Here is a 21,772-nt window from a genome sequence, read left to right as displayed (position 1 = left end):
GGATCTGGATTTGTGTCTTGCCTTTAAACATTCATTTTCATCCTTATTTTGGGTCCCAAAGTGAACTATTGGAAACTTTATTCAGCATGAGATACTTGTAGAAATTTTTTTTGCTGTGCATGTGGAAAACACTCTGAAATATTTTGTTTGCTTGGGCTGTTTCAACACTAAGATGTATTTACAGTTTCTCCCCATTCACCTTGTGAAAGTTGTTTCCTCCCAGATGTTTTCTTGCTCTCTAGGCTTGCTTGTTGCAGTGAATCTCTGTCACTTCTCAACTAAGATGGAGATCTTGAAATATACCTGTAACTCCAGCTAAAGCAGAGCCATATCAGGCTAACTTGACCTAAAATCGTTTTAATTTGCTTAGACCTGACCTGAACAAATTTCAGATCACATTGATCCTAAATTAAACACTTTCCTTCAGCTCTCCTGAGGGAAAATGGAAACATTTCAGGAAAATCAAGGGGCAACACTATGTTTGGGAAAAGCAAATTTGTTTTTTAAAAAAATAATAATAAAAAAAATTTAAAAATGGAAAATTCATGGGTGGTTTTACTAGCCCATTCTCTTGATTTGCTGTGAATGCTGTGGGGCTACTTTGCTACATCAAGGATACCATTTCAATCCATGGGAAACAGCAGTGTTTGAATCAGCATTACACTAATAAAGAGGGTTTTCTTCTGTCAGCCAGCCTGACAGCTACTCTAACAAGGTATGAGAGAAGCCTTGTAAAATTAGCATACTTTACCAAAATGAGAGTGGGTGATAACCCTAAAAATTCATACCTACAAGGCACTGTGCAGCCAGGAGGCTGGTGGAAACAAAAGCCATGCTCCTTTCTTCTGGAAAACATGTAAAATTGACACTGCACACCAGATTTTATAGTGATTTGAAGGATTTACAAGACATACTGCAAGTAGCACTTGCTAAAACTGTACAGCTCAAGACCTCTGGAGAGAAAAATATCTGCAGGAATGGGGAAGAGCAGTGTCAGCTGTTTGGGAATGGCTCTTGGGGATGCCTTGGTATGGTGAATGAACGATGATGTGGTTTGGTTGTCAAAGGCAACGGTAGAGGGAAAAGGTTGGAGTGGTTTATAAATTAATTCATCTTTGGTTTGGAAGAGAAAAACTGCTCTTATACTTAATGTATGGATGTAATATTAAGGAGAGCTGAAAGTCTCAGCTCAGCTATTGACTTCCTGAAATATCAGCTACCTGATCTGAGCCTCACAAAAGTGACTGCAACATTCATGCAGTGGCTTTCATTGTGGCCCATTGAGGTCATTACATCTGGATAGACTTTTCAAACACGACATTTTTTTTTTTACCTTTTCCTTTTGCCAAAGACTTTTCCAAAGAGGATCCTGAACCATGATCTGAGGCCATTCTTGCACAAAATTAAATTGAAGCCTCGTCTAGAGAGATGGGGACACCCATGTTGCAGTGCTGCTGGCTCTTTGGGCGGCAGCTGGCAAAAATGGTGGTGCTGGAAGAATTAATGTTCTGCCACTATTGCTCTTGTGTTTCTGCCTTTGTGTTATGAGGCAACTCCAGTGGCTGAAGGACCAGGAATGCTGCTGGACCAGAGCTTCACTCATAGCCTCATGGGTGTCTCCAAGCCACCTGGCTTGCTAAGAAAAAGATGACTTTCTCTTTAATAACAGATGGTGGTACTGAGACATGAAAATTAGGACATATTTTCATTTGATATTGGAATATCATGAGCATCAGTTATGTTGGGAAAGAGTCCAAAAAATACTTGGAGAGAGTCTAAAACTGCAGATGAATCCACAGGTTTATTTTATTGGGTGATTTCAGTTCTGCCAAATATTTGTAGTGTAAAGAAATCATAAAAATTGCTGGTGGTCCTCGCCTGGCGGGTACTTCTCACATATTTGAGACAGTTGTATGAACTGTGACAAGAATGTTTGATCTATTAGCTTAAAAACAAATTAGAGTCTTCAAGAGAAATAAATGAACTATAGATGGTAGAAATACATTTCTCTTATCTTCGAGAGACCAGGAATTTTTGCCCCTGGGCTTTATTTACATTTAATTATCACAGTTTGGATTTCCTCTACTGCATGCGTGGAGGTTTAGTCTGTCTCAATCCTTTCTCTGTTCTGAAATAACGTTAGTACCTGTTAATGATTATCATTGTCAATTATGTATTCTGGTTACATGCACATTATAAGAAATATCAGTTTGTTTTAATAAATCTTCAAAAGGCAGCCTAAACCTGTGCCTTATCTCTTTATGCTTTGTAATTTACTTATTTTAATGGTTATGATACTGGAAAGGCACTGCATGCTCCCAGAGACTGTGAATGGGTCGCTGCTCAGCACTTGAATACTGAGCTGACAGATAGAAAAGGTTCTTCAACACAGCTTTCCAAATGAACCAAGAGGGTTATGTAGCTCAAAGATTCATAGAGAAAGAGGTTAGAATTACATCTAGAAATTCAAATTCAGTTAGATGCATGGAAGAGAATAAATTTAGATGTACACTAAACCAGTAGCTGGTTTAATGTAATCAATAATGAGTTGCAGAGTAGATGTTGCTCAAGATGTAACAATTACTCTTTTTCTAATGTAAATTATTTTTTTCTTAGATAATCATTTCAATGGGGTCCTGAGCTGGCATAGAACTAATTGCCTCACTTCCCCTTGGAGTGCAGGGAGCAGGAATAGTCCCATTTAAAAAGTTTTTTGCTACATTTTAAGGAGAATTTTTTTTAGTTCTGTAAGCCTGATGTTTATGCCCTTTGCCCATTTGAATTTTCAGGGTTATTTCCATTCACTGCTCCAGCACTAAAACGTCCACTCCAAAATGAAAGCTTTAACCAAGCATTCTTTATGTGGTCTTCAATTAATAAACAGGAATACGCCTTTCTAACCCTGTGGGTAATGATTTTTCTGTTTGCTGCTGCTGTATGTAACCTAATGAATGAGACATTTATACATCATCCTTTGATCTGGTATATCAAAGCACTTTATAAATATGGACCAATTGGTCTGATGTGCAACCACTGACTTGTGGCCTTCTTGGAGGTGGCATGCAGTTGACATTTTGGCTGGCAAAGCACATTTGAACATCAGAAACTGTTGATTTTCTCAGAAGGGATAGGTCTGGAGGTGGGGGGTGTGAGACTATCCGAATAAATCTCTAATACATCTCTGTCCCAACACTGGGAAGAAACACCGCTGTCTACTTTCCACCTGGATAAAGAACACCTTCTATCACAAGATCATCATTTAAATCCAGCCCAAGACAGTGGCTCTCAAAAATTGTTGTAATATAGTAAGCTGGTAAATTGCCACAAGAAAGTAAACTTGGTGGTCCCTGGATAGCTCAATATAGACAGGTGTCTGCACCACAAAACCACTGTCATGACTGCTACTAGCTGCTGGGCTTCGGAAGGGAGGTCCAGGACTGAACAAGAGATAGTAAAACAAGTGATGCTTCTAGAGGTGGAATCTCAAGGCCACAGAGATGAGGCTGTTTGTGTCTACTGAGGTGTTTCTGGGTATGGGGGACCATCTCAGTTTCCTGAGCTGTTAGCTACCCTGTGTGGTGCTTTCCATGGTTGTTGTGGCAATTGCTTTCTCTTACCTTTATGCAGAGGCCCTATCCCTCCTCTGTTTCTTCCTCATTAAATGGATGAAAAAAAATTCAATGGGGAGTGTGCATTGAAGGTATTAAGCTCGGACCACACAAGCAGTCTTTAACATCTTTGCTCTGACTTGGAAAAACCTCCAGAAACACAGGACTGGGAGGACCTTCTGGGTCACTGATTCCAACCTCCTGCAATAGCAGGCTTTCACCTTGCATAGTCCTTTTGGAAACCTGACAAACTTCCAAAAATGTGAACAATCACAACCAACCTCGAAAGCCCTAAAAAAAGGTGTCAAATCTCTTTTGCACTTCTCTAACACCTTTCATCCAAAACTTGTAATGAGTTTTGAAACATCATGTTAAGAATTGCCATGCCAGTGGGAGGGAAGAATTATCCTTACTGTATTTAGGAGGGAGAACTGGGGAGACAGAAAAATTATGAAGCAAATGCCAATTCTCATTCAGACAAAGCTCTTAGTGACATGAAGACTTTGCCTCCAATGGAGATACCCAGGGCCGTCCAACCACATCTATTAGACAACCAGTAATTAAAGTCAGAATTATTCATTCCCTTTTTTACCAGCTTTTTAATCGACCTTTTAATCTCTGTAGTATTCAACAGCTCAAGATTTTCCACCTGTCAGGTTTACTACTTCCTCCACAAGAAATAGATACGACGTCCTATTTCTCATGTGGAATAAAATTAGCATTATCATATATCATAGTTAAGTATGAGATAGGTGGGCACGACATTCTGTTATAATGAGGGCCAATGATCATCAGCAGAATATAGGTTGTTTGGTTATTCTATTTTTTTAATCTGTAGAAGATAGAGATGAACCATCAAAGAGAGATGGTTTATGCATTTCCACATCATGAGAAGAATATAGCCCAGTTCATCTTCCAGCCCATGAAAACGCAATTCTTTCTGCAGGAAGAATAAATCCTGGGAAATGTTCTGTGCTGTATGTGTCAGGGAAATGTTTCACTTATGTCTCTAAGCCAAATTCTACTTTAAATCTCATTGACTCTTGACTGACTTTGACCTTTCCGATTTGCTAGCACATTTTTTAAACTTGTAAGTGTAACTGATGGCAGAGTATGGCCCTGGGGCTATTTATCTATCAGCAGATCATGGTATATTTGGAAGGAATACCAACAGCATTAGGAAGTGGAGAAAATAGTCCCCACAACCTAGAAGCACCAGTGCTTAGAGACTGTTTCAGGTTACTGCTGCTAAGATAAGAGTACAGGTCCACTTTTGATCAACACATCTCATAGGATTTTATAAAAATGTGTTGACTTAGTGGCTGACCTCACTCCTACTGCACAGTGGAGAGAAATCTATTTTTCTGGAGATTTTACCAAGCATATAAGTTCAATTGAAAGTTTGCTAAATTAATTTAATTTAGGACTGACAGAGGAAATGCATATTCCTCCTCTCTTGTGCAGATGCTCTATTGGCAGAAGTTAGTAAAACTCTGCTTGCACACTTGTCTGCAAAACATTTGGAGTTCAGGGTTCATGGGAGGAAGAAAAAATCCAGGATAAAAACATGCAGGGGGTAAATGCTGGTGCACCCACTTGCACTCAGAAGGATCAGTCCCAATGGTTTGCAATACCTGGTGTAATCAACTAGGAATTTTGAAGGATTTTTTTTTTTTTTTAGGAAGAAATTATTTATTGCAAGATTGGTGAGGCACTGACACAGGTTGCCCAGGAAAGTTGTGGATGTCCCATCCCTGTAGTGTTCAAGGCCAGGTTGGATGGAGCATGGAAACACCTGATGTAGGGTGAGGTGTCCCTGCCCGTGGCAGGGATGTTGGAGATAGATGATTTTTAAAGTCCCTTTCAACCCAAGCCATTCTCTGTGAATCCAAGATAAAGGAAGGAAGGGAAAAAAAATGTGACAGGCTGTAGAATATGTTTTCTGAGGTCACGGTTGTTAGAACACCTCGTTTCATACAGTATTTCTACAAAACCTGTAAGAGACAAAATTGGGAATTTAAACAAATCTTTTGGTTTTCCAAAGCATGTCAGGCCATGGAATGGATGTTCACAACAGTGTTGCCTTCTAATGCTCCCTTGGCCAGGAAGAAAGAGGGTCTACAACACCCTGCCCCTCAGTGACTGGCAGACTAACATGCTTCCATGTACAACTCTAAGATCAGATGCACTTGCTTTTTGGTGCTTTTCTGTTACAAAAATACTTCCCATGCTGTCATATGAACCAGAACATTTCAGATGTCAGTTCCCATCTCACCTCTAGCTCAAGCTGCTGTGCAGGGAATACTCTGTCAGCTTGAGAGGAGGGGCTGTACAACATGGTGTGCTCAGCAGGACAACCCAAAATGCTAGGTTTCACTGGCATCTGTGATTACATATTTTTAAATCACCTAAATCAGTTTCCTCTTTGGGATTTTTGTTTGCCTTTTTCTTTTTTTTCTGTGACAGATTCACTTTTCTTCTCTCATCTGAGTTGTGCCAGTCAGAGATAGACATCTTTGAATGTCCCCAATTACTTTGAACTGGGGACATGTGCTCTGCTGGGGAGTCTAAAATTTGAAATCTATATTCTAGAAAGCCAAACTTCAGGTGCCTTTTCCACAAATGAAGCCCCCATAGTCTCCAAGATATGATTTAAAACTCTTAACAGACTTCAGGCTAAGGAACAGGGATAAATACCAAACCTGGGGTTGCCTCTTAACCAAAGTTTTGAACATCCTGCAGATGCTGTGCTTGGATTTTGTTATAAATGACAAAGCTTGGGATAATGACAATGTTGGTGTGTGTCTCGGCTGACTCACAGTACTTTTCTGCATTTGGATTTTTGATTCAAACCTCATCTCTAATTATAATGTCACAGGCCCCAGCCATGGCCAGTACCTCAGTCTGAGATTGTACACAGTCTGTTGGACTGTGCATTTTGTTCCAAACCTCTGCTGCTATTATACTTGAAAGCATTAGCTGTAGTGTGAGCTATGCAGGGATGATTTGGGGTTCTTGTAGTTGTTTCCAAGAGTGTATCCACTTTCACAATACCCAGAGAGTCTGATCTGCAATGTTGTCTTGAAATGGGCTCCCTGTATCTGTGGCAATACGGTCAACATCTATGGAACAGACATACAGTTGGATGGGGGAGGGAGGGGTTGTTGGTGGTTTCAGTGTGGGAGTTTGAGTTTTTTTGGTTTGGATTTTTTTTTTTTTCTTGGAAGACTTACTTCTTTTCTTTCTAAGATGGGATACTCCATGAGTTTGCTAACTGAGTCACTTACAGACTTCAGCAGCTGCACCTCGGCTCTTCCCCATGACCACTCCGCCAGTCTGTCTCTCCTCACATTCCTGGTGGCGTCTGAGCTTCTCCTGACCTTGATGTCCTTATAGTTCTGGACTAGCACAGACTACCCAGCTGGCTGCATTCCCAACTCACGTTCCTTGTTACAGAAGAAACACTCTTCTTTTTTACAGCTCGGTTTCTTTCCATAAAGTTAATCAAGCATCCCCCCTTTTACAAGGCAGCTGATCCTTTGGTCTTTCTTTCTTTTAGCATGCTGGATATTCCCAAGGCTGCCAGAATCCCCCTCCCTTCCCTTTTAAAGGCAGTCTTGTACATAAACAAGTAGCTCCCCCTGGAAAGAGAGAAACTTCCTAGCACAGAAAGAATTCCCCAGCCAGGTACATATCCATAGAAAACTTCCTCTTTCCATTAAAATACATTATTGGAGATATCTGTCTATTTCTTTTAGAGGTGAGTCCAAGGCAGGAGGCTGGATGCAAACTCAGTCAAACCATGAGGCTGCTTGAGGTTGGGAATATGATCTTGATGCGTGCTCTTTGGGGTGAGCTACTGTCCTGTTTGCACAGCCTAACACAAAAAGCATTGCTGAGCTGTTGGGAAAGCTGCTGACACAACTAAGAAGCTGGGTGGTAAAGACTTGTCATCAAAATCAACAAACATGAAGGCAAACGGGAACCTGGTGGTGTGAGTAATTGTGACCCTCTGCCCATCCCCACAGAGCAAACTTTCTCCTCTCAATAATCACCATTTTTTATGAAAGGAAAAAATCAATTGCAGATGAAACATAGAGGAAAATTTTCCTCCATTCCTCTTGCTGGGGAAAAAGAATGTCCTTCTTTGGACCAAACCTGTGTATGTCTTTGCTGTGTACCGAGCTGCAAATGGTGGCCTCTCATTTCATTAATTGACAAACATCATCTGCTAAACATTTCCAGGCACAGTCATTTTCTTTTCTCAGGTTTACTCAGTGGTTCTTACTGAGGTTTACATTTTTCCATGCATGTTCTGAGAATAAACTTGCCTCTACAATCTCATCTCTTGTGCTACGAGAAGTTTTGATAATGTAATTCATAATCAGCTTCATTTTCTGGGTCTTTTTTTACAACTTTTCTAACTTTGGCTATTTATTCCTCCCTTTGCAGCAAACTGCCCTGTTTCCCAAATACCGCAGGACTTTCTGAACTGCAGCATTTCATTCCATTTGTCTCTCTTTTTAAGGGCCTGATCTGTCTTTAAGAATTCTTTCTCATTTAAAAACAGTTTTGCTGTGGTTTTACAGTCAGCATGGTTTCCCCCTCAAAAAAACAAAACAAAACAAAAAAATCTACCCAGGCCTATTCCTGCTCCTTCTCCCATTATTTTGTTGGCATAATGACACTGATGTTGATGGAATTGTTCCTATTTTACATGGGTATATATGACATCAGGGTTTGTAGGATGGGACGTGGTCAATACCTTCACCAAATCATAACAAGGCCTGGGCCAGAAGGGTATCTTCATCTGTCAAAAGGGATCCCAAAGTGTTCATTCATCTTCAGTCTCTCAAGCAGAGGAATATAACCATCCACCAGCAGGATGCAACAGCCCCTGGGGGTGAAATCTAGCAATACATTTAACATGGAGAACGAGGCAAAAGCAGCACACCAATTCCCTGTAGGAATGTAAGCAAGGAGTACAGTGTCCAGCTGAAATGAGTGTTGCTATTCACCTCATGGAAATGCTTGGGGAGCCCAGACAAATTCAAGGCTCCAGCCTAGTAGAGCAGCCACAGTGAGGGCAGTCCCTGTTCCCCAGAGCTTGCAGTCCCAGTCACAAACAGCAATCAGACCGCAGGCCAGCAAGAAGCTGAGCCAGGCAGAACTAAAATATCCCTGTTGGAGTGCAGTCCCATGAGGCCAGTGTTATGTCTTACCAGAAACAAAGAGAAGAGCACATTTCCAGTCTCAAAGACTTCTCTGTCCCATTAAGGAAAACTCCGGACTACAATTAGAAAAAAAAAAACAAAACAGCCAACGAATGAAAAAAAAACCAACACAAAACCCAGCAAGAAAAAGAGATGCAGACACGGCGCATCCAAAGTGCAGCCTATAAAAAAAAAAAAAAAAAAAAAAAAAAGAGGGAATGTTCCCAGGAGAAGGCTCCAAGCACCTTTTTGGACTGGTGGATCTGGGCACCTCACTCAGGAGGGTGGGAATGTGATCCCAGACGACAGAGACCATCCCTCCCCCAAACCCAGAGCCACTGGGTAAATATTGACTCAGAATGAGGAGTGGCTGAATCACCCCTTCCTGCCCTGCCAAGGTCTCTCCCTCCACCCAGTGACTGTCCAAGCCCACCCTGCATGGCCCAAAATATTGGGTTGGAGGTGGTACCTGTGGTGATCAGAGAGGAGACAAGAGTGTCTCTGTTTGCACAGGTCTGATGTATTTGTTTACTCTCTGAGTGGGTGAATATCTCTTCCAGTTAGTTATTCAGGAGGGCAGGTGTTGGAAAGGGTGGGTAGGTGGAGGAACAAGGGACTGGTGATCCACTAGAGGTGTTCCTCCATCCTCCCCATGTGCATCACACCCAAAATTCCCTGACTGCATTGCAAAACTTGTAAAGGTGTTGTGCCACACACAATTAATGGTAAAACAAGGGCCTGGGTCCCTGAAATATATGAACTGAAGTAACAGGGAATTTATGAGAAAGGGTAGTAAAAAGTACAACTGACTAAGCTGTCCATCTGTTGAAGTTGGATTCAACTTTAGGGTAAAATGATCTGAACCATATCCTTAGGTCTATTAAGTTCATAATCTAAGGTTTTAAGGTAAAGCACAGGGAAGATCTGGGAGCCAAATGATGACCACTGACTGGAACTGTGGGTGCATGTCATAGACATTTTGTTGGCTACTGCATTGTGTAATCGAACTGGATGTAATCAAGCTGAGTTTACAGTTGTAAGCACAGGTCTGGGTTTCATTTCAAGTCTGCTTCAAATTTCCTAACTGGGTCACCATGCCAGCCTGTAACACAGAAAAGTTATGTTCCTTCTTCACGAAGCTGTCACAAGGCTCAAGACTTGAAGGTTTCAAAACTGGTTGAAGATCTCCAAGAAAAAAGGGCTGTGTAAGAAAGAGAATATGCTATGGATGTCATTATATATGCTGCATTACCAAAGGAGCTGTATTTATATATTTCAAAACTGGGCACTGGGTTGCATTTTCATTCCCCAGTACAAAGGCAAATACATTCCAAACAAAGCAATGTTGTTTCAACAAAGCAAGGGTTGAAATCTCTCCAGGGCTTCATTCTGTCTCATTTAGATTGGGCATAAGATCTTAAAGCAGAGTTTAGTGGTCGGCCGATCATGTTCCTCTGGGAAATGACAGAGTGGTAATTCAAAAGGGTAGTGAAGTACAGCATTGTCTTGGTCTGCAGGACTGTTCTTCAATAAAACCAGCGGCTCACACGGCTTACAGGAGAACATTTTGTTCCAAAGGAGTTTAATGTCTTCATTAAACAAAAGAATTCACCTCCGGCTAGACTTGGGTGTAAAATGAAAATGTTATTGGGGACAAAATGTCTTTGTGAAGACAGCATTTCCATGATGCCTGCCACGATTGCCTGGGCATATGTAGCTGTTGAAATGAAAGTTAGGATGAAAGGTACATCTCCAGGGTGCCGAAGCCGCGCGTGTTAAAAACTTTGTTCAAGTTTGGTAGGAGTTTTCAGTCCAGGTCAGAAGCTCTGAAGATGGAATAATGAGCCTGGGTCCTGTCTGGCCGTGGGCTGGCAGTCACCCACTTTGCAGTGAGGACCCAGATTTGATCCCGGGTGAGTCGAATCTTTCAGGACTTTCCCAAAAGCCTTTCCTTGGAGTAAACAAATTCTCCCACACATGGCGCAAGAGATTGGGAAAGAATCCCAGGGTATTTAAATAATAATAATGATAAAAAGAGATATGCCTCCTCCCCTCCAACTCTCCCAACACACTTGGGGAAGTTCACTAACAGCAAAGATACAGGTGGGTCATTCAGGGAAATAATTCATGTCCAGACTGGCAGAACTCAGGTGTTCAGATATGGCTGTCTCCCACCCAGATTAACTCTGTAGGGAAGATATAGCCTATGCAGTTCTTCAGTATATGAAGATGAGAAAAAGCACCTCAGGCTGTGCAGTTTCAGGGGATTTTTGTTACAAGATGATTTTCCTAAAAATGGCACCATACCGCTGGGGGTGAAACATACTGGAAAATACATGAAAAATTAAAGAATTCCATGACTTTTTTTCTACTTTTCTTGCATACTTAAAGGAAGATAATTTCCTTGTCATCTTAAGATCACCTGAGGGCTCTTCATTGTACAACCAAAATATCCACTCTCAGTGCAACAGTCAAACTAATCTGGCAGATACTCTCTATTGTGTTGTGTCTAATCATGGCCTCCTACTCAGCCTCTCCCTCTTTCACCCAAGCATTGCTTACCAAAGAACAACCAACAACCTTTGCTCTGCTCAAGATGGGACAAGAGGCTTCCCACACTCTTTTTCATCATCTCTTACATTTAAGTGTTTAGCGTCTAGAGCCTGAGAAATGGCACAAGGCAAGGATTGCTTGACCATAGGTATGCTGGGGTGTAAACTTTTTATGTAGGTTATAAAGCTTAGCAGAAGCCTTGTGCTGGGGCAGTCAGATGATAAATACCCAGGAAAAGATATAGACACTGTGTCTCAGTGAAGAGCACTGCTGTGACAAACCTTTGAGAAGGACAGTCCCATCTAAAGCATAACGTGGCACAGGTTTGGTGTAACCCAGCCTAGATATAATTTGTTTCACTAATCAGCTGAATAAAATCCATATGGTGTTGGCAAGAGAGGCTGATGGCTCCACTGATGTCTGGGATGGACACTTTGTAAGAACCCAAAATCTCATTGACTCATGTGTGCTAAATTTCCAGACTTGACTCACTGGCTACAAAACCCATCAATTTTCATGGTGTCTTGCACTTTTCCTGGAAAAAAAGAGCATGTTAATATAATTACACTTATTTAATTGACATCTGAATCTGTTTTGAAATCTCCAGGGCATATATAGAAATAACTAATCTCAAATAAGAAAAAAATAAACCCCAAACCAAATATCTGTAACTTCAGTAGTTGTCTCTGTAGTGTTCCTCTTTTCCTCAGACTTTGGGTTAAAGGAAAAGATTACAGATTCATGGAATCATTTGGGTTGGATGGGACCTTAAAGATCATGTAGTTCCAACACCCTCTGCACACCTTCCACTGGAACAAGTTGCTCTAAGCCCCATCCAACCTGTCCTGGAATACTATCAAGGATGAGACATTCACAGCTTCTGTGCAATTTGTGTCATTGTCTCACCATTCACTAAAGAATTTCTTCTAATGCTCAATCTCAATCTACCCTCTTCCAGCTTAAAATCATTTCCCCTTGTCCTAACGCTACAAGATCTTGTGAAAAGTCCCTCCACAGCTTCCTTGTAGGCCCATTCAGGAACTGAAATGTGCTCTAAAGTCTTCCTGGACCCTTCTCTTCTTCAGCCTGAAAAACCCCAATTCTCTTGGCCTGTCCTCATTGTATGTCTTCTCTTTTGTGCCTTTTAGAACCTGATGATTTACATGTGATCATGGACTTATTCTAGGCCAAGTGTTGCAGGAGGTGCTGTTGAGGGTGGTACAAAGAGTAGGTACACACGTGGTTTCAGAGAAAATACCATCTGATTAGCATAAAAAATCTGCTGTGTAAATGCAAAGAGTTCCTCACACATTGCAAAAGTAACCTGAGAAACTCATTTCTGTAGGAGTTATCAAGATCAAAAACTTTCCAAGGAACAAGGAGAAAAAAAAAAAAAGAAGAAAAGGAAAAAAGAAAATAGGAAAAATACAAAGAATTTTAAAATTAATTATATGTTTACAAGGCTAATAAGAACGTAATAAAGACATTTAGAAACACAGTGGTATTTATTAAGGAAAGAAAACATAACTCTTCTAAGAATTAAACATGATAGAAAGACTATCTGCTTCAAGATAGAAGAAAAGCTTTTGGTGTATCTAATGGCCAGTTTCAAAAAGGTAATGAAGAGCCAGCTCTACTTTCAGTTGGAGTCCATACTGTTGGGGTCCATCTTAAATCAGATTTGTTGGATTGTATTGTATGGAAGGTGACAGTAGACAGTGGAAATATCTATCCTGGGTCAAAAACCTGATTCATTAATGGAATGTTGAGACTATTTCCAACTGCAGTCAATGGCATAACTGTTACTGAAGACCTTGTGATAGCTTCCTCTGAGACACCAATAACTGACCTTTGACAGAGGCAAAACACAGGTCAAAATGAACAAAGTGTTCTGATCTATTAAAGTGTTTTCTTCTCCTTACCTTTTTGGCTATCTGGAAGTAGCTGTGAGCCTGATTTTAGTTTCAGAGCACTTAATCACTCTCTTTGTCCACTTCTTCATCCTCAGTAAGTTTCTGAGAAGGGGAGAACATGTGGGTGGGGAATAGATGACCTTGCATGGCTACAGGGAGGGTTGGGCTGGCAGTCTGCTTAAACGCAACAGATTTTCCTGCTGTGCTGCAAGGGCAAGAGAAAAAAGGCTTTCCCAATTTAAGAAGATGCTTTAATAGGGGGGCAGAGTAAAGCAGCCACAAAAGGGCTGTGCTGGCAATGTCAGTTGTTGGGGAAGATGAAAATGGCCTTTGCTACTGGCTCCATTGTGGACTTCCATCAAGACATTTAATTTTTCATGTATTGCAGTCTGGCCTCCATAAAGTGCAGCCAGTGTGAGAGAGACACTTGCCTGTGCAGGGCTTTGAGCACAGTGGGAAGAATTTGTTAGGCAATGAATAGTGTCATGAGGAATTGCCTGCTGCTCAACAATATTACCTCTCCAATGTGCTGCCTCCTCTTTTCCTGTTCCCTCTCCATGCTGGGTTATCAGGGCATCCTCAGGGATTCTTCTCTTATGCAAATAGCAGGAGCTACAGAGCACTTCAAAAAGTCTGGCTTAATCCCCTAGGTGTCAAAGAAGGACCTCAGGTTCTTGGAAAATCTGGTCCCAAATGAGCATAAAAATGCACATTTTGTCAGGAAGTGAATAAAATTTCACTGAAATTAAGCCAGGGACAAAGATGAAAAAGCAGATGGCCCATGACAAACTGTGAGAACAAATTTGTTCGCATGACATGGGAATAAGTATGTACTCATAACAGACTATTACTCAAGAAATTTTGAAAGAGCACAACTCCACAGGAGTCATAATGTGATTAGTCACATACAGCCCAGTCCAGCCAAGCCTGGTGTGTTGTACCTGAAAGAAGAGAAACAGACCCCAAAACAGACCCCAATTAAAAAAAAAAAAAAAAAAAAAAAAAAAAAAAGAGAATTCCAAAGAGATGCATGGGTTTATGCAGTCAGGAAAACTCGTAAGTGAATTAAAATCTGTAGAGTAGCTTGTGGATTACTATTAGGTTGCTTAAAAAGGAAGAGGCCAGAGGAAAGAGCTTGATGAAGTGACTCAATTGCTAGGTTGACAGCACAGAGTTTGGGTATTTTGGTTGAAATATCTCGAACTCTGGGATAGACTTTGCCATGTGCCACATTACAGCATGTTTCTGGTAAACTACAATTATTTCCACAATCAACATCCTTTTTTAAAATTTATTTTATTTTATTTTAATTTTTATTGTGGGGGTGATGGGTGAGATCAAATTTGAGAACTAGAGGAACAGGGCTGATTGTGTATAGGACTTGTGATCTTGAGTGGCCATGTTTAGTCACAGAAAATCACTTTCCTCATTAAAGACTGCAATACCTTGGCATATGAGCTATTTCTGGATATTCCTGTGTAAATAGAGATGAATAGATTTCTAGGTTATAAATGGAATTTGCTTTATATAAACAGTCAGAGAATCATAGAAGGGATCTTGAAGATCGTCTAGTTCCAACCACCCTGTATGGCCAGGGACATCTCCCACTAAACTTTGTTGCTCCAAACCCCATCCAGCATGGCCTTGCACACTTAGAATAATTAACAATAAGCTTGCCTAATGCTTTTATGAGCTTTCTATGCTCATCCCAAAGCACATGAGCATTCAGTGCTAGTTTAGAAGATGCTGGATACATTATCTGGACCCAAATTCAGTTCCTTCAACAACACATATGCCAGTAGTCAAGTTCCTGGAGTGCTACCACTACTACTTGTGTTCAGACGTATTCCAGTGTCATGTCCTGTTGTCTCTTTGCCCCTAGGTATAATTTAATCCCATCTAAACTTGATATACAGCTCCAAGTCCTTCCAAACCTGACTGCAGACTAGAAGTGAGATGCAATGCCACTCTTTCCCTGAAGCCAGCCCAAGCAGCACAGAAGGGGTGGCTACAGATTCAGCTCCCAAAGATGGAGCTTGGTCCATGCAACAGCAGCACTGCCCTTGTACACAAACATTGCTCTTGTACTTTTCATTTACCACAAGCTGTTAGGACTTCAGTTTCACTTCTTACCAGAAAGAGGAGGCAGGGGTATATTTAGCCTTTCTTGGGAAGCAGCTGCAGCATGAAATGGGAGTGCACTCACACACTCACTGGCACAGGCACACACGCAGATGCTGTTGGCTTTAGAACAGCTTCAGCAAGCCTAGCAGAAAGGAGAGTGCACAAAGGCCTCCAGCAGGTTGCTGGATTGCTGGAGGCATGGGATTACTCATGTCTTAATATCCTTATAGTTGAAGCAGGTTGGTTGCTCAGTGCTGGCTCACAAGAAAAATTATCTCTTTCTGAACTACCCGCTCATCTCTTGAAACACTCAGGGGGTCCAGGTCTCTATTCTCTTTTACCTTCAACCCCATCTCCATGATTTTGTGCCTTACACAGGAACAAAGAGGCAGCATTACCCATCTAGTATTCTGATTTACTACGAAGGTAGAGATGAAGATTCCCTCTGTCCTGGGCACTGGTGAGGATGCATCTCACTCACTGCATTTAGTTTTGGTCCCTTCAGTACAAGAAAGACATTAAAGTGTTGGAGCATGTCCAGAGAAGGGCAACAAAGCTGGTGAAGGGTTTGGAGAACAAGTGTTCACCTAGGGGAACTGGGATTGCTTATCCTGGAGAAAAGGAGGCTGAGTGGAGACTTTCTCACTCTCTACAGCTCCCTGCAAAGAGATGGTAGCCAGGTGGGTGTTGGTTTCTTCTCTCAGATAACAAGTGATAGAACAAGAGGCAATGGCCTCAAATTGTGCCAGATGATGTTTGAATTGGATATTAGGAAAAAATTCTCTACTGAAAGGGTTGTCAGTTACTGGAATAAGCTGCCCAGGGCAGTGGTGAAGTCACCATCCCTGGAGGTATTTGAAAGACATGCAGATGTGGTATTTGGGGACATGGCTTAGTGGTGGGCTTGTCAGTGTTGTGCTAATGGTTGGACTTGATGATCTTAGAAGTCCAACCAAAACAATTCTACGGTTCTCTGATTCTATGAAATTACTTCCTACATCTGAGGATAAGTGAGGAATCCAGCTCACTCAGCTGTAGCTGTTTAGAAGCTAATCAACCCATCTAATATATTTGACTTAAGCCTATGAGAAGAACTAGAAGGGGCGGGACACCCCAGAGCATGATCCTCCCACCCTTCTTAGGGACCTCATAGCTTGGGATGGCTTGTCCCTGGAGCTACTTCTTTCTCTGCTGGAGCCTTGCACTGGGCCAGCTGAACGGCTCATGTTGGATGAACTGAATCCCATGCAGTGTGTGAGCCAGTGGAAAGTCATGCCTCTGCTTTTCCCTCAAGGTTTCTCCTTCACAGACCTTTCCCTTGTTAGCTGACAAAAAACTAAGAAAGCAGACTTTGCAGCAATTTGGCTGCAAGGCAGATAAAATCAGCAGTCAAACAAAAGCCGCTAAGATAGCCAAGACTGCCCAGACTGCTCTTCTCATAAAGATGAATGCATTAAAAATAAGTTTAGTTTCCCCATTCTCACAGGGCAGTCCATTAATCTTTTTCTAACATCCATCATCATGGGCAAGACAAGTACCAAGAAACCCTCTCCTGGAGGTGCTCCTCTGCTCTCTCATTACAATATCATATGGCCTAGTTACAGTCTGGTGAGCTTTAACCATCCTAAGGTCCTCTCAAAAGTGACAGCCTAGACCTATTCCCTATTATTTTCAGATAGGTAAATTGAATATGTGCAACTTCTTTGTCTTTGAGAGATCCATAATAGATCAGGAGGGCAGTGAATGTCAGGCAGCCACTGTTTCTAAGCAGGTCACCCATCTTATTTTTATGCACCTAGAATAGGAGTTATTTTTTGAAATGTTCACATCTTCAGTGCATGGCATCCATATTCCAGTCAGTTATCCTGCTCTATTCTCAGCGAAGAGATAATGACTAATATTTCTCATTTTGACAATAAAGAAGTGTTGCTAGATCTCTTAGAGGTCCAGCCTTAAGATAGGTTAGAGAATTAGATGAGATGTAGACAGCTGTATTGTAGACTTCTAAAGCTAAAGGTGACATGGACCCCATCTCAGTAAACAAGTTCTCCTAAAGGCTGAGGCCAAGCTTCCTATGAAGTCAGTAAAAAAAAAAGCAAGTGACTCTAAGTCTGTTCAGACAGATGCAGTCTGTGCATCTTCCCTTGAGGGCTTGTTCTATGTATACTACCAAGAAAACACAGGAGCTTTCAGGGAATTTCTTCACTGGGCACTCATGATTCAGTTGTTTAGATGAACTGGTTCCCAAACCGGGTTTTCTGAGTCCTACATTAACTCCCTTAGCTGGTGAAGTATTTTTTCTTCTACGAGCTACAAGCTTTCCTTGAACAGTCAGTCTTTGTATGTGGGAGTATACTATAGTACCAACCCATCTTCTATAGACTGGCTGTGCTGGAAGATGCTAAATGACCGTGCACAAGTCAGTTGATGTGTTGTGGAAAGACCACTGTATTTGTCTGAACATCTCTCTTCTCTGCAGGCCTCATTCCAACCCAGTTAAGCCACAGCTCTGTCTAGATGCAGAACTAACACCCCCAGAAATGAGCATGCACCTGGATGTGCCAGATAAGAAGAATTTTTCTCTGCCAGGGCTGTATGAAAAAAACCCAAGCTTTTCCAGGTTGCTTTCAAAACCAAAGAAAATTAGAAAGTTTTAAGTAGAATCACCCTGTTGTATTTGATAAGCAATTGCAGTAGGTTGCTCACTCCTTCATTGTTCTTAGGACCTCTATATTCCCATGCTTTCTCAAACATACCTTAGTGATTTTGTCTATACAGAAGAAAATAGTGACCCTAGATGACCCTGTTGAGAAAGGATTGTCACGAGAGAGTCTTCAGAGGTTCCTTTAAACCTCGGTGATTCTGTGATTCTGCAATTTTCATCATCAGTTTGGATTTTTGGATATTGAGCAGCTGGATTACATCCTGCCCAGATTGCACCATGTCAGCTATGCACACACCCATCCATTGATCTGAGCAATCCAACAGCTTCCACATGTTCTGGGTATGCCAGAACCCCTGCATGAGTGCCCAGAATCCCACGTGGAATTTCTTTCGATGGAAGTATGGGAGCCTGAGCAAGCTGAGCAAGATGTATTTAAAAGGCTGCATGGTATGAATAAATCTTAAGGGGGGAGGACGAGGGTGATGACAAGGCTGTGGCTTCTGATAGGGAAGCCACACTGTTTGGAAAGAATCCAGCTAAAAGAAGAGCCTTTGGTGACCAGATTTTTGACTCTAATTTTGTTTATATTAGTTACTCCTCCTTTATTTAAGCCCAATTGTTCTTTTATCATTTAAGAATAATTTTTGACAGTTATTTGTCACAGCAATAAACAAGATTACTTCAAGGTTTGTTGAGCTTCCTCTTCTCTCCAATGTATGGAAAAATATTACACTTAATTTGAGTAGTCTGGCCAGTGTGGACAGGGATTAGCCATGCTATATATGGACCATAAACACTGTTCTGGTTAACGCTACAGTTGAGCCAAACCTGAACCTTTCATCTCCCCCTTTGCAAATTTTGGTGGTTTGGATGGAAATGAAACCTGGAGTTGAACTGTGCTTTATTTTTGTTTTTGTTTTGAAAAAAACAAAACCCAATCAATAACATTTTGAAAACCCAACATCCAGCATTCTCAGCCTACCCCTAGTGAGCAGGGACCAAGTGCCTGTGTGGACAGGGACTCTGTGTTGGGAAGAAAGCCAGTACACAAAAGAGGGAAACTGTTTCAAGGAACCTGCAGTAACTTTCCATAAAAATCTCAGGAATAGAAGGGCATGCTAAATTTTGTGTCATAATCCCCTCCAAAAAACGTGTGTTTCTTTAGGGAAAACATGGTGGTCCTGTGCAGAACAAAGATGGACTATTGTAGGCTGCATGTCCAATTGTTTTGGTGTTAGAAATGACAGGAAAAAAACCTTAATTTGATTTTGACTCATAGTTTGGTATGCTATCTGGAATACCAGACCAGCCAGTAATGAAAAGGGATTTCTCACATCAGATTTTTTAGATGCCAGAAATAATAGCAGTATGGTGTTAACACCTCAGTACTTGGCTTTCTCTCAGTTGTCTTAACCTAGATAAATCTATTAATTTGTTTCTTTGTATCCACAGCAGTGCCTTAAAATTTACACTTAATTGCAGCAGAAGTAGTTTTAAAATCCATCTGTTTTACACTTACCATTCCTGTAGCATCTCACCACCTTCTGTATAATGTGTTCCCAGTGCTAAAATAAAGATCTGCCACATGGTATAGTAATTCCACATGGGCAGGTCTTTGAGGCTGCTGAAGGCTAACATTTCCTATTATATTTCTGGCTGTTAGAATTATTGTAAAAATGAGATAATCCTTACTGTACAGTATTCACCAGATGGGCAGAGAGGGTAGAGCCCATAGGATGGCTCTCCAAGTCTTTACATATTCACCAGAGGCTGCTCTACCAACTTACACTGTATATGCCTGATTCAATCCCAGCAAGCATGTTTCTAATGACTTTAGGGGACGTTGGATGAGGTCCACAGAACTGCTTGCAAGGTGGCATAGCTGTCAAGCTGGGATGCACAGAGTCAACAATTTCTTTTTGGCTCTGGTGATTTTCATCAATGGAGCTGCTGAGTGTCTGCAGTTAGGGATCAACATCTAACTTTGTGTGAACTATTGCAGAGTTTCAGACACCAAGTAGCTCCTACTGTTTCTGGTGTTGATCTGTCCATTCAAACCAGAATGTTGGAAACCGGGGCACTCTATGCAGCAGAAATGAACTTTGGCTCTGGCAGCAGCCATCCAGCCCTCACATCTCCACGGGAGATCTGAGTCAGTCAGGACATTACCATCATTCCATGACTGGCCAGGAAAACACAGTAGGTAATTCACCAGCTAATGCTGGTCAACCAGAAAAATGTTAAGGCCTGTCCACAGGCTCTATGAAGAATGAGAGTCAAAGGATAATTTAGATTTATAATGTGAAGTTGCATGCTTGCCTACAGTAGGCTCTTGTCTTCGAGTATGTCTGTTATTTTCTAATTGGCCTACAGAGAGTATCACTACCAGCTGATGAAATTACCCCTTTCATCAAAAGGGCCTACTCCCACTGAAGTGACAGCAAGCAAAAATGTCATGCTTTGTCCATGTGTGAATTAAGGCTCATGATGTGTCTTCCTTGCAGACTCAGACCCTTGCACTCCTGATGCTCCACCTGCTGCCACTTCACCACCAACTTCTGAAGAAGCGGGACCTTTCACAGCTCCAGCATCACCTTCCTCTTCCTCTGATGCTGGCACAGCATCATTTTCACCACCATTACCTGCCTGTGTTGCAGCTTTACATTCCAAGCCTCTGCCTGTTCTACCATCAACATCAACTTCTGCTGCCACTCTTCACCCTGGACACCCTTCTCTTCCTGCACCACCCACCTCTACCCCATCCCTGCACCCTGGATTGTATTTGCCAGTAGTCCCACCTGGCAATGCCACCCACCTCATCAACTGGCTGCCCTTCCTTGCTTCTGCAACACTTGCCACCATTCGAGGGAAGGAGGAAGACCAAGCACCCTTACCAACCGGCTCCCTGGAAGGCATGAAGCGCTGCAGCAGCACCCCCCTGCCTCCCTCCCATGATGGAAATCCCCAAGTGGCACCCATGGGAGACAGGGCTCCAGGGGCTCCTTCCTCATCCCCCTCCACCCATGCTCTGCCTCCTCCAGGCTCTGAGCAGTCCTCAGCCAATGTCAGTGACATCCTGGCAGAGCTGAGGACGATGAACGGCCACCTCTCTGTCATTGCGCGAGCCCTAACACAGCTGGCATCATCTCTGGCACCACAGCAGGAGGAGGGGGGCACCCCACCCCCTTAGTGCGAGCTCTGCAGGGGCTGCTGGTGGCTGGGGACAGCCCATGGTGGAGGTTGGATGGAGGAAAGGGACCCTACCCAAACTTTTATGTACCCTCTCTGCCAGTTCTGTGCTCTCTGACACTGGCCATGTCTCCCTTGTGGGTTTTTCTGTTTGTTTCTTTGTTTGCTCCTTGTAAATGGATGCATATATTAAAAAAATTTTTTGGTCTTCTTAATAAAATTGTTTATATCTGCATTCCTTGCAGATGTGTTCACTCTCACCCATTAACCACACTGATAGGAATCAAGGAGATCTCGCATGGAGAATGTGGAAAATCTCAAGTAGTGAGAAGTCACCCACAATAAAATACACAAGGAGGTGACAAAAGCCCTTTGAGCAATGTGGGGGGACACAGACAGGACATAAAAAAACTCTTAAAAATGCTCCAGCTTCTCTCCATCCATGCTGCATGGCACAGCTCTGTTGAGGTTGGAGCCCTTCTCAGTGCATGAAATCTCAGAGGTAAC

At 42.0% G+C, this 21,772-nt stretch overlaps 1 protein-coding gene across 1 annotated transcript in view; it reads left to right on the top strand.

Annotated features, from left to right (window-relative positions):
* RUNX2 (RUNX family transcription factor 2) overlaps positions 1-21,359 on the top strand; it is a 222,499-nt gene extending 201,140 nt beyond the window's left edge. The window contains exon 7 of the mRNA XM_030448339.1: positions 20,581-21,359. Within this exon, the coding sequence (XP_030304199.1) occupies positions 20,581-21,266 (686 nt within the window). The 3' untranslated portion in view covers positions 21,267-21,359. The remainder of the gene's footprint in view (positions 1-20,580) is intronic.
* The last annotated feature ends 413 nt before the right edge of the window (positions 21,360-21,772 follow it).

Source organism: Calypte anna, chromosome 3, assembly GCF_003957555.1.
Source record: "Calypte anna isolate BGI_N300 chromosome 3, bCalAnn1_v1.p, whole genome shotgun sequence".
Lineage (NCBI taxonomy): Eukaryota > Metazoa > Chordata > Aves > Apodiformes > Trochilidae > Calypte > Calypte anna.
This window is presented reverse-complemented; position numbering and strand designations above follow the sequence as displayed.